Raw genomic sequence first — 13,422 nt, forward strand, 5'->3', positions numbered from 1 at the left:
CCATTCTCTACATCCCCTAGACAGACATTCTTGACTATCTTATAAGCACTTCATTTTGGCAAAGGCTAAAGCCAGTCTGAATTTTTCCACCTTTGAGGTTGACTTTCTTTGATGCCAAATTTCCTATAGAATTATTCATTATTTATGAAGTCCAGCATATTAACCACATTATATCTTGGTGTTCCTAGTTTTTATCAGGATATCATGCAAAAATTTTCAAATTCAGGACTCTTTTATTCAACAAAGATTTATTCTTTAATAACCTGGAATATTTGGGGTGCTATTTTACTCATGAATGGCAATTTCAATCATCTTGAATTTCTCTTATCAGTCTCTCACACTCCATTAGTCAGGATTCCTCAGAAAAATAGAACATTTATTATAATTTGTTACAACTAGATTTATTATAAGGAATTGGCTCGCATAATTATAGAGTCTGGCAAGTCCAAAATCTACAGAATGGGCCAGTAGGCTGGAAACCCAGAGAGAGCTTATGCTACATTTCCAGTCTGAAGGTAGTTGGCTGGACAATTCTGTGGGAAGTTCCATCCTTTTGTCCTATTTAGGACATCAACTCATTGGATGAAGTCCATCCACATTATGGAGGACATTTCTGCTATATTCAAAGTCCACTGATTTAGATGTTAATCTTATTTAAAGACACCTTGTACAAACACCCACAAAATTTGACCAACTATCTGAGTAATATGCCCCAGCCAAAGTGACAAAAAATTCACTATCACACATTCTTAGGTTTTTCTCTACCATCATTTTTATATAATTGCTTTATATTCTTGAATCTATGATATCACATATTGGGGTTTACCACAGTGTCTATTCTGTTATTCATTAGTCTTTTTATCAATAGCTTTCATTTTTAAAATAGCTTTATTTTTCTCCTACATTTATTTCCTGAGCTCTTCCAAGGACCTTTTAAACAGATCATTAGACTGCTACAGAACATATCTCTGGGGTCAGATTACCTGGATTTGACTTTTAATGCTACACCTTAACAGAGAATTTCCCAGGATATTTTATTTATTTATTTATTTATTTATTTATTTATTTATTTATTTATTTATTTAAAATTTTTTATCCATTCATTTGACAGAGAGAGAGAGAGGGAGCACAAATCAGGAGGAGCAGCAGGCAGAGGAAGAATGAGCAGCAGCCTCCCGCCAAGCAGGGAGCCCAATGTGGTGCTTGATCCCAGGACCTTGGGATCATGATCTGAGCCAAGGGCAGACACCTCACCGACTGAACGACCCAGGCACCCCAAGATAATAATTCAAACTCCTTAAATCTCTTTCCTGATCTGAAAAGGGGACAACTATACTAACTTTTAGAATTGCTTGAAAAATTGTAAAGATAGGAGATATGTAAACCTCTTAGAACAATATGTAGCTCCTGTGAGACACTACATGAATATACAAGTTTTTTTATTCCCTTTGGATTTTGTGTTTTTCTATCTTACATTTTATATTTATATTTCTTATAATCCATGTTTATTCATTTCCAAGTATTATTATTTTAGAATACACGTAGACTTTCAAGTCAAACCGTTCTTGAACAATGGGTGGGGATTAGTGACTTTTATTACACTTTTGTTTTATTATAAGAAATGGTCAATTATCTAAAAATAAGTCTGTTCCCTTCTCCAAGAGAAAAGATGTCAGTGAGACACCTATCTAGGCTCAGCTGTATTGAGGTGGGGATGCACACACACTTTTCCCCTTACTCTGACTAAATTCAAATAATCTAGTAGGGGACTCTTGCATCTAGTAGGGGACTCTTGCAGTCCCTGAGTCAGAGCTAAGAAGGGAATCAACCAGGAGAGTTTCATCCACTTTGGTATTTTCATGAGCAAGACATAAAACTGTTAAGCCACTGACAGCTGGAATTGTTTGCTTCAATATCTGGTGGGATTTGACCTAATAGTGATTGTCATGAAAAATACAGATTGAGGACAGCTGTTTGCATAGTTCTTCCATCTTTTCATTTGGTTGAAAGTTCACGATATTTGGCAGCTATTGTTTGTGAATTTGGTTGTGACTGCATCTGGCTACTATCTTCAATCAGGATGTGAGTAGAATCTGTTTTTTTTCTGTTTGTTGTTTGTTTTATTTGGGAGCAAGAACATTTCACATTAGGTGGAAAAGAAATTTTAAAAATTAATTAAAAAATCTCAGTTATGTAGCTCTGGCTTCGTACAGAATTACAGACTGGAATTACTTTGCCTCACTTTAAGTAATTGTGGTATTGCCTTTCAACTTCCACTATTGCTGCTGGGAAATTTCATGCTATTCTGCATCTTGACCATATATAAGAAACCAGATTTTTAAAATATCAGTTCAGAAACTCACCTTAAATAATTCTGAGAATTTTTCTTGGATTATTTTGTGATTCATTCAATTCAATTTCCTGTTTGTTCATACTGGGAGCTTCTATTGTATTACCCAAATTCTTATTTTAACTTAACTTTCTTATCTCTCAGATTTTCCTATCATTTGTCATTGTACTTTACTTTTTGTGCGATTCTGGAATTTCTTTTTTTTCTTTTTTATTATCATACTTTTAAATGTCTAAGAACTACTACTTATCTGCTGAGTGTTATTTTTTAAATAGCACTCCATTCTTAAACTTGTGGATGAAATATTTTCTCTTACTCCTTGGAGGATATTGCCATTTTGTTTTCTTCGCCCTCTGTATTTTTTGTGACCTCACACTTTAAAAATTGGATTTTTTCATGTCTCTATCTTCCATATTAAATTGTTTCATCCTATGTCTAGCGCGCCTTCATATTAACAATCAAACATTTAACAACTTATTCCAACATCTCTATGGCCACATATGTTTATGGACTATTGTCTTCAGAGAAAGCAATGTGTCTGGGTTGTTGTTTGGGAAAACGCTGTCAACATGAATAGTTTTTATTCTTTTGGCTGGTTTAATTCCTTCCTGAAGAGGGGTCTTTCAATACACTTCCTAGAATGTGTAAGTCTGGTTCCCAGTATGCAATGTGCCAACTGTAAATTAAACACACTAGTTTCAGTATGGTATTCCTCTTCTATTGGGAAATACAATAGAACATCTGTGACTGGCGTCCCCATTTCATAGACTCCCCAAAGAAAACAGCCTTCAATGATCTGTCAGTCTACAACAGAAACAATTCATTAGGACAGAAAAACAGGATTGCTAAATACTTACACAACTTCTTTCAACCAATTATCTTAAGTCCACCTTTAAAATCACTTCCTATTGCAATTCAAGAAACATCTGAATAGTACTGCAGTACATGTCAAGTTTCCCAGAGCCTATTCCAATTACTGTTCCAGGATTTCTTTTCCTTTAGTGCCTGGGATTCTTGGCCACGCCACTTCAAAGAATGAAGAGGTAGACCAGATGAAGAGTGATGGGCAGCAAAGCAAAGTTTACTGAGCAACAGTACAATGCTCCCAAACAGGAAGGGGACCCGAGAGGGTTGCCATTTTGGTGTTCAAATCGAGGGGTTTTTATAAGCTCTTTTGCAGAACAATTTAGGTAACCAGAGTGTGGATCCCCCGCAGATTGACTGTTAAGTCATGCCAATCAGGGTTTCGATCATGCCCCTATCTACATATCAGGTTAATGTTTACATGCTGATGGTCTTTTGGGGCTGACATCTGAAGACTCACGTCTTAACTGCCTCAGCCCATGATAGTGACAAATGTTTTATGGTCAATTGTTGCATCTCAGGATATTTTGCCAAAGTCACTTTTACAGAAGTGCAAAATGGGATGCTATTGCAGTCTTGTCTAAGGTATAAAATGGGATGGTAGTCCAGTTTTGTCTTGGCTGTCCTGGATCCCTGTTTTCTTGTTGGGGACCCTGGCCCTGACTGCCTAATTGTCCAACTAACTCCTAACATTACCAGGTCAGGATTCTGCTTTTTGGGGGCTAAATCAGCTATCTGATATTTAATGTCCGTTGTTGTTTCTCCTCTCCTGTTCTGTTCGTGTTTGTGTGTTTATGCCATTTTAAGAATCCCTTTTCATTTAGTGAGTTTTTAAAAAGGGACAAGAGGGATAAAAATGCATGTGTTTAATATGCTTTTAGTAGATAAGCCCTTTACAATATTTTGTTTGGTTTCTGTTCTACTTTTCAACTCTGAATTATAATGAAGGTGTTCACCTAGTTTATAAGTTTCTTTGTGTTTACTTTCATGAATGTAAGAATATGCCTAAAATATAAGTCTTTATGTTATTTTTTCTGTTCTTTCTAAAAATCTGATATATTGAAGATACTCATTCTCTTTATTCATGTTCGTAAAAGCACTAGTCATGTGACAACATGTTTAACTAAACCTAGAGACCTAAGCCTATCAAATTCAGGATGAAAAGCAATTTTCAAATTACTTCATAAAATAAAATTCAGAAATATATATCAATACTGACTTATCCCCATTCCTGCAATGATATCCCTGGTTTCTTCTTTGGTTCTGAAACTTTTGTTTTGATTTTACTTCATTACTTCATTTTGTTTTGTACCCAACCTTCCATAATGACTTCCAATTCCTTTGATCCACTACATTAGAAAATATGGTAAGCAAATAATAACAGCGATTTTTACTTATCACTTTTTATTTGTCTACATACTATGTTAAGTAATGTCCATTTATGAACGTATTTAATCTTTGAAATAACTGTATGAGTTAGGTATTATTTTTATTATTTTTTAGAAGTAAAAAATTTTTCACACAGAAAAGTTATGTTACTCGCCGAAGTTTTAGCCACAAGAACTTGTGTAACTTTATATTAGTAGAATGTTAATTGAAAAACAGTGCAAATATGTATATATGCATCAGCATACTTGCAATTAGGAAAATGAGAGAAATTTTATTTTTTTATTGTGTGTTTATATCTATTACATTTTCTTATATCATATGACTAAACATAAAAATGTATTTAAAATAAATATCTTGCAACAGGTTTTAATATGAGTTTAATATAATATCACTTAAATTTGTTTTCCAAATGTAACAATTCCAATGTGAATAAATTTATCAAAGATAGCATAAGTGAAGATAACATAGAAGTGGTTACTTACTTCCGATTTCACAAGAATCCTGTAGGACTGATCTACCCGTTGGGGCGTAGGATAATTTTCTTGTACAGGGGAAAAATCAATTTTATGATTCTTTGTTTGATAAAGCATATGCTCATATGCAGCAGCAGATTCCAATGGCTCAATGCCATAACTGACGTTCTGCAGCAGCAATAATCCCCTAGGTATTTAAACACATAAAAAAGAAATAAAAAGATAATTAATATAGACTACCCACTGAGAAATGTAAATCAACCTTAAATAAAAAAAATTTATAGAAATTTAACAGTAGTCTTTGTGGCCTAATATCTAAGAATCATCTCTTCCTCCTTGGGTAAACTTTCTAACACAATTTTACAGCTTCCTCTCTCTATTATGACATTTACAAGTCATTGTGGTGCTAGTGTGGCTAAGACATGGAACACTCTTCATACCAATGGAAGCTTTTCCTGCATAAGTTTTGTGACTGCCAGCCTGGGATAGAGACAAAGAGAAGAGGAAAAATGATAAGATGAGGAGGAGGAAAGGAAAGTATGTGAGAAGAAACACAATCAAAGTCTCTATTTCCTTTCTCTTCACTCTATCCTTCAAGATGTTTCTAAAAATTAAAGGGTCACATAAGATTTCCAATCACGTACATCTCTGGAATATGCCATTACCTGAGTCCAGAACAGGTGCTAAGGGTCACAACTGATTTTGGAACCTCTGCGGCATATCCTTGATAAAGGCAATGGCGCTAAACAGGAGTATACAAAGATACATTCATGAATAATCTGGGTTTTTTAATGTTTTTATTTAAATTCCAGTTAGTACAGCACACAGTGAAATATTAGCTTCAGGTGCACAACAACACATCATTCAACACTTCCGTACAACACCTGGTACTCATCACGTCAAGTGCATGAATGATTTGTAAATAAAGTTTTGGGTTTATCCTTGCTTCCTAGATATCATTAAACATTTAGACTTAGCCATTACCATAATATTACCTACCAGCTATCTCATTATCTGCAATCTCTTCCTTTTAACACTTTCCCCTAAGAATAGTCATGACTCCTATCTTTCCCAAAACAATTCTTGCTTTAATTCTAAATATTTGACAAACAATTTTCTTATCTGCATCTTTTCTCTCTTAGCCACATTTCTTAAATGTTTAGTTTATAACTACTAACTTGATGTAATTCACAGCATTAATTTGACTTCAAATGTGAAGTTTTCACTTTTTTTTTAAGTTACCCAAAAGTATCTTAACTGGAATTTCTTCATTTTTTTTCTCCTTAATATCTCACCAAGTTGATCATCCTTAGTTCCAGCTCTCCTCCCCATGGACTTTCACAGTATTAATCTTCCCAGGTTCTCCCCTAATAATCTTTTTCAGTGAATATTCCCTTCTCTTCCCTTCAAAGTCTAGTGATATCTGCAGTCAGTCCTGTTCCTTTGCTAATGCTGTGTTATGAAAACTTTAGTATCATCACATTTGTTCGTATAGATTTGTTTCTACGTTATTATTATATGTTATTAGCTGTGATACATATTATTTCCATCAGTTCCAGATATGAACTTTCCTCACTGAAGGGGGACTAGCAAAAATAGAGTGAGAGACACACTGACATCCGGTGGCTGGAGTACAGCCAGAAGAAATGCTGTCCATCCCATTGATCCTTCATCATCAGACCCCACCAAGCAGTACAAGGTGGCCCAGGTAAGTACCTCTTACCACCACAGGCTGCAATAGCAGAAGTCCAGCAAAGCCAGAAGAACAAACCTCAACAGAATAACATTGAAAGCTATAAGAAAGCTAAATGGTCATTGGAACAACACACCACACTAAATCTAAACTTAAACTGGGTGACTGCTTCAAAAACAGAAGATTTAAACATCAAGGATACAAGAGAAAATCACCCAGTATACCAAGTACCAAAAAAAAAAAATCACAACAAAAATGAGAAAAGACAACCAACTGATGCCAGTATTGAGATAAGCCACATGTTGGAACTATCAAGGATTTTAAAGTAGCCATGGAAAATTGCTTCAGTGAACAATTACAAATTACCTTGACACAAATGACAGAATAGAAATAAAAGCCAGAACTAAAAAAGACATACACATAAAATAAACGTCTGGATGGGCTCAAAAGTAGACTGGAGGTGACAAGGCATGGAATCAGTTAACTTGAGGACAGATCGGTAGAATTTACCAAGTATGTAAGACAGAGAAAAATGAGCTAAGAAAGTGCATAGAGCCTCAATAACCTGTGGAACAATACCAGATCTAAAATACATATCAGAATCCAAGAAAGAAAACAGAAAGAATGTGGAGTTGAAAAGCACTCAAAGAAACAAAGGCTGAGGGGTGCCTGGGTGCCTCATCAGCTAAGCATCTGCCTTCTGCTCAGGTCATGATCTCGGGGTCCTGGGATCAGGCTCAGCAGGCGGGGCATCTGCTTCTCCCTCTCCCACTGCCACTCCCCCACCCTCACCCCACCCCCAGCTCATGCGCGCTGTCCCTCTCTCTCAAATAAATAAACAAAATCTTAAAAAAGGAAAAAGAAATAAAGGCTGATTTTCTGGTCAGGAAGAGTGGAGTAAGAAGCCCCGGGCCTTCCATCATGGAACAAATACACCAATTCAGCAACAATTCATGGACAAATTCCCTTTACGATTGATCAGAAATTATTTTAATTTCTAGGAAAATGCAAAATCAAACTCACCAAAGTCAATATAAAGATTTGGTATACCTTTCACCAGGGTCACACGCAGAGCACTACCATATGATCCCAAAGAGACTCTCTGGCTCCCAGCTTGACCAGAGAAGGAAAGGGGTTTGTTCACAGGTCAAGTGCCCCAATTGTTCTGAGGGGGCAACCCAGAGAACTAGTATCCATATCGCCAGTCTTAGCAGTCCTGATAAGCTCAGCACAGTCTTAACCACCCAGGCAAAATAGAGGTAGTGACTCAGGTTAGTACAAAACATTGATTTGTAACCCCCACAACTCAGCACAGAGACTGAATGAAAAACCCTAGCTTTCTGCTTCTCACTGGAAAAGGAAAAAGTTGATCCACACATGTAGTGCCTCCACTTCACCAAAACTGCCCATGGAATTAGCATCTGTCCCATGAATCCTGGAGCACTGATAGATCTGGCAGAATCTAGTTGCCTGCAAGAGACCAAGGCATCAGCTTGGGACAGTACATACCATTGATCCTCCCTCCTGTCTAGCACAGAGAAAGCAGGACAAAAACACAGGTGCCTGCTTCTTCCTAAACAGATATAAAGTTAGTAGAGGCCCCCACAATCAATGGCAAGGCTGATCTGGGAATCTACTTCTGCACAAGGCCAGTTGGTGAAGACTGGGAGAATTGACTGCTTTGACTATGAGCCAACAACAAAATAATGAGTCAAGTAAAATGAAGAATCAGGAAAAGATGTTTTAAACAAAGGAACAAGATAAATCTCCAGAAATTGAACCTATTGAAATGAACTTAAATGATTTACTGTACAGAGGAGTAAAAATAACTCTCATATACAAACTTGCTACTATAAGATGGTAAGTAATGGGGATGTAATGCACAGCACAGTGACTACAGTTAATAATACTGCATTGCATATTTGAAAGTTGCTAAGGGACTATAAAATTCAGTAACTGTATGGTGAGAGATGTTAACTAGACTAACGGTGGTGATCATTTCACAATATATACAGATATTGAATTGTGTTGAACATCTGAAATGAATATAATGTTAATGTCAATTATACCTCAGTAAAAAAAGAACTCTCATAAAGATACTCACTGAGGTCAAGAAAACAATGCACCAACTAAGTGAGAATTTAAAAAAGAGATAGAAAAATTCACTGGAAAATTTCAACAGCAGATGAGAACAAGCATAAGAAAAAATAACTGAACTCAAAGACAAGTCTGAGGACCAAAAAGAAAAGAGACTGAAAAAGTGAAAAAAAAGGTTAAAAGACTTGGAACACTACCAGGAAGAACTCTATCCTCATTATGGAAGTCTCAGAAGGAAAAGAGGGAGAAAGAAAGGAATAATTATATGACATAATAGAGGTGTTAGCTAACACTAATGTGGTAATCATATTGCAACATATGAATGCATCAAATCAACACACTGCACATCTTAACGTTATACAATATTATAGTTGCATATACTCAATTAAAAAACAGAAAGCTTGTTCAAATAAATAATGGCTAAAACATCCCAAACCTATAGAAAGAAATGGATATCTACATCCAAGAAGCTCAAAACAGCAAATAAAATGGTCCTAAAGAAATCCACGCTCAGATATAATCTAATTGCTAAAAGTCAAATAAATGTAAATATAGAATTTTGACAGCATCAGGAGAAAGTGATTTCTGACATATGACGGAACAGCCTTATGAGTTTCCATGGATATTTCAGCAGAGACCTGGCAAGGCAGAAGGAAGTGAGAGGATATACTCAAAGTGCTGACAGAGAGAAAAAAAAAGTCAACCAAAAGTATTATGTCCTGCAAAACTAAATAAATGAAGAGACTGGTTTCTAGTTATACACGTGAGGAACTTATATGTATATGGAAGTTACCACTCCATGCTTAACTATAGGTAAAAAGATTAACAGACTGAAAAATCAACATTTCTTACATCTGGGAGAGAGGTGAGGACACAGAGCAAACCGTAGACCCCAAGAGTGGGGAGGTAGACAGGGGAACACAGGGAGCTACAGCTTACTGAAGCAGAAGTAGTAAAAAGGGCTGCTGGAATAGTGCTCAGGTATTTAATCCTCACAGTAATTGATGAAATGCTAGACAATCAGTGTGGACAACTCTGAGAAGTAAAAATTCCAGAGAACTCTAATGAGGTCCCCACAGTGTAGTGACATTTACATCCAGAAGCTTGACCAACATGCCTTAGTAAATATCAGAGAAAAATCCCTTATGCTTTCAGTAAGGGGATGAGAAAAGGGACCATTTTGAAATACATCAGAGCATTCTGTTCTTAGCAAGGCCTGATTTCAGTGGAACCATTTAACTAAAGATGAATTTGCTGGGAAATTATCAAAGCCTAACTGACATGGGGAAGGGAAATACCTAACTCCAGCCGACTCAGGCCATTCTGTCCCACCCAAAGGGGAAGGGGAAAAAAACTGAGAAAGACTTCTGTTGTGAACAGTCCAGAGGCATAGGCCAAGCAAAAAACTGAGGCTTAATCACATGAATGCAGAACACTTCCTCTGTCCCCATACCTCAACACACTACATTATAGCAGTTCCCTTTACCTGGTGCATCATTTCCAGCTATCCAAAAAAATGCCAAAAGCAAAAAACACAATTTTAAAAAACAGAGCAAGCACCAGAATGAGACATGGCAGGAATGTTGGAATTATCAGATTGAGAATTTAAAACAACCATTAATTATTGTTATGCTAAGGGCGCTACTGGATAAATTAGCCACCATGCAAGAATGGATGAGCAATGTAATCATAGGGATAGATATCCGGAGAAAGAATCCAAAATAAATACTAGAGTTAAAAAAAAAAAAAACTGTAACAGAAATGCAGAGTGCCTTTGATGGTCTGGTAGATGGAAGTGGCTGAGAAAAGAATCTCTGAACTTGAGGATATATCAACAGAAACTTCAAAATCTAAAAAGCAAGAAAACAAAGAGAATAAAATGGAAGAATATATTCACAGATTATGGGACAACTTCAAACGTTGTAACATACACATGATGGGAATATCAGAAAGAGAAGAAAGAAAAAGGGAAAGGAACATAAGAAATATCTGAAGCAATAATAACTGACAACTTCCCCAAATTAATGTCAGACACCAAATCACAGATCCAGAAAGCTCAGAGAACACAGAACAGAATATATTTAACACACACACACACACACACACACACACACACACACACACACACACACACTTTGGCATACCATTTTCAAATTATAGGAAATCAGAGATAAAAAAATCCTAAAAGAAGCCAGAGGGGAAAAAAGCCTTGCCTACGGAGGAACAACAGTAAGAATCACATAAGATTTCTCTTCATAAATCATGCATACAAGTAGGGACTGGAGGGAAATATTTAAAGCGTGGGGTGGGGGGGGAACCCCACAAACCTAAAATTCTATACCCTGCAAAATTATCCTTCAAAAGGGAAGAAGTAAAGATTTTATGAGATAAAAATTGAGGGAATTTATTGCTAGTAGATTTGTTTACAAGAAAAATTTTGAAAAAATTCTACATAGAAAAGTTAAATGATATAGGTCAGAAACTGGAGTCTCCATAAAGGCAGACTACTGAAGAAGGAATATGACAGTAAAATAAAAACTTTTATTTTTCTTATGCTTAACTGATATAACAATTGCTCAAATAATACCAAAAATGTATTTAACTACATATGCTTATACAGATACCATATACAAAAGATACACATTTTATATTACAGATTTCATTGATATATATATCTGCTTATATATAAGCAAAATGAATGGCAGCAATGATACAAGGGATGGGAGGAAAGAACTAGGATTATTTTTTATTGTAAAGGATTCACACTACCTGTGATATGCTGTAGTGTTACTTGAAAGTGGACATAGTTGAACTCAGCCACATCATCAATCAACTGGATATAATTGACATCTACAGACTAACTCATCCAAAAGTAGCAGAATACACATTCTTCTCAAGCCCATATGGAACATTCACCAAGACAGACATTCTGAGCCATAAAAAATACCTTAACGAATTTCAAAGACTAGAGATCATACAATGTCTGCTCTCAGACCACAGTGGAATTAAACTATGAATCAATAAGAAGATAGCTGGAAAATCCCAAACACATGAGATTAAAGACATGCTTCTAAAGGACACATAGATCAAAAAGAAATCTCAAAAGAAGTTTTAAAATTTTTGTACCTAAATGGAAATAAAGCACAGCTTTTCAAATTGTGTGAGATGCAGCAAAAATAGTGCTCAGGAGGAGGTTTATAGTGCATTCAATGCATATATTAAAAAAGAAGAAAGACCTAAAATCAACAATCTAAGTTTCCATGTTACATAACTTTAAAAAAAAGGAGCAAATTAAATACAAAGTAAACTGAAGAAAAGAAATTTTAAGAATTAGAGTAGAAATCAATGACACTGAAAACACGAAATCAATAGAGAAAATGAATGAAACCAAAAGCTAGTTCTTCGAAAATATCCATAAAATCAACATGCCTCTAGCCAGGCAAACTAAGTAAAAATGAAAGAACAATAATTACTAATATCAGAGTTAAAAAGGTGGCATAACTACAGATCCCATAAATATTAAAAAGATAATAAAGGAATATGATGAACAACTCCACACCCACAAATTTGAAAATGTAGATGAAATGGACCAATTCTTTTAAGGACACAATTTGTCAACCCTCACACAAGATGAAATATCTGTGGGGTGCCCGGGTGGGTCAGTCGGGTACACATCTGCCTTCAGCTCAGGTCATGATCCCAGGGTCCTGGGATCAAGTCCCACATCGGGCTCTCTGCTCAGCGGGGAGTCTGCTTCTCCCTCTCTCTTTCTCTCAAATAAATAAATAAATAAATAAATAAATAAATAAATAAATAAATAAAATCTTCTAAAAAAAGGGAAACACGCAATCTGAATGGGTCTATATTTATTAGAGAAATCAAATAAAAAATTAACAATCTTCCAAAACAGACAACAGAAGGACCAGATGGGTTCATTGTTGAATTCTTCCAAGCATTTAAGGAAGAAATTATACCAATTCTTTACACGCTCTTTCAGAATATAGAAGCAGTCTATAATTTCAACCCATTCTAACCCATTGTCTGGGAACAGTATTACCCTAATACTAAAACCGACAACAATGTTAAAAGAAAACTTCAGACCAATATCTCTCATGAATATATATGCACAATGCCCAACAAAATTAGCACATCAAATCCAACAATGAATAAAAAGAATTATAAACTACAACCAACTTGGATTTTTTAAAATAATTTTTTTATTATATTATGTTAGTCACCACACAGTACATCCCTAATTTTTGATGTAAAGTTCCATGATTCATTACTTGCATATAACACCCAGTGTGCCATGCAATACGTGCCCTCCTTACTACCCATCACCAGCCTATTGCATTCTCCCACCCCTCTCCCCTCTGAAGCCTTCAGTTTGGAAGAAAGGGAAGGAGAAGGGGGGGGGGTAAACAGAAGGGGGAATGAACCATGAGAGACTATGGACTCTAGGAAACAACTTGGATTTATCTAAAGTATGCAAAGCTGGTTCAACATTTCAAAAATGAAGTAATGTAAGCAGTCACAGCAACAGGTTAAAAAAGAAA

At 35.8% G+C, this 13,422-nt stretch overlaps 1 protein-coding gene across 1 annotated transcript in view; it reads right to left on the reverse strand.

The window, feature by feature from the left end:
- The window catches only part of LOC123780410 (A disintegrin and metallopeptidase domain 3-like), a 126,616-nt gene that overhangs the window by 85,399 nt on the left and 27,795 nt on the right, over positions 1–13,422 (reverse strand). Inside the window, exons 5-6 of the mRNA XM_087856325.1 lie at positions 5,742–5,818; positions 5,086–5,263 (exon numbers count right to left, since the gene is read on the reverse strand). Coding sequence (XP_087712451.1) covers positions 5,086–5,263; positions 5,742–5,818 — 255 coding nt within the window. The remainder of the gene's footprint in view (positions 1–5,085; positions 5,264–5,741; positions 5,819–13,422) is intronic.

The sequence above is a fragment of the Ursus americanus genome, chromosome 27 (assembly GCF_024610735.1).
Source record: "Ursus americanus isolate L20-20 chromosome 27, mUrsAme1.1.p, whole genome shotgun sequence".
NCBI lineage: Eukaryota > Metazoa > Chordata > Mammalia > Carnivora > Ursidae > Ursus > Ursus americanus.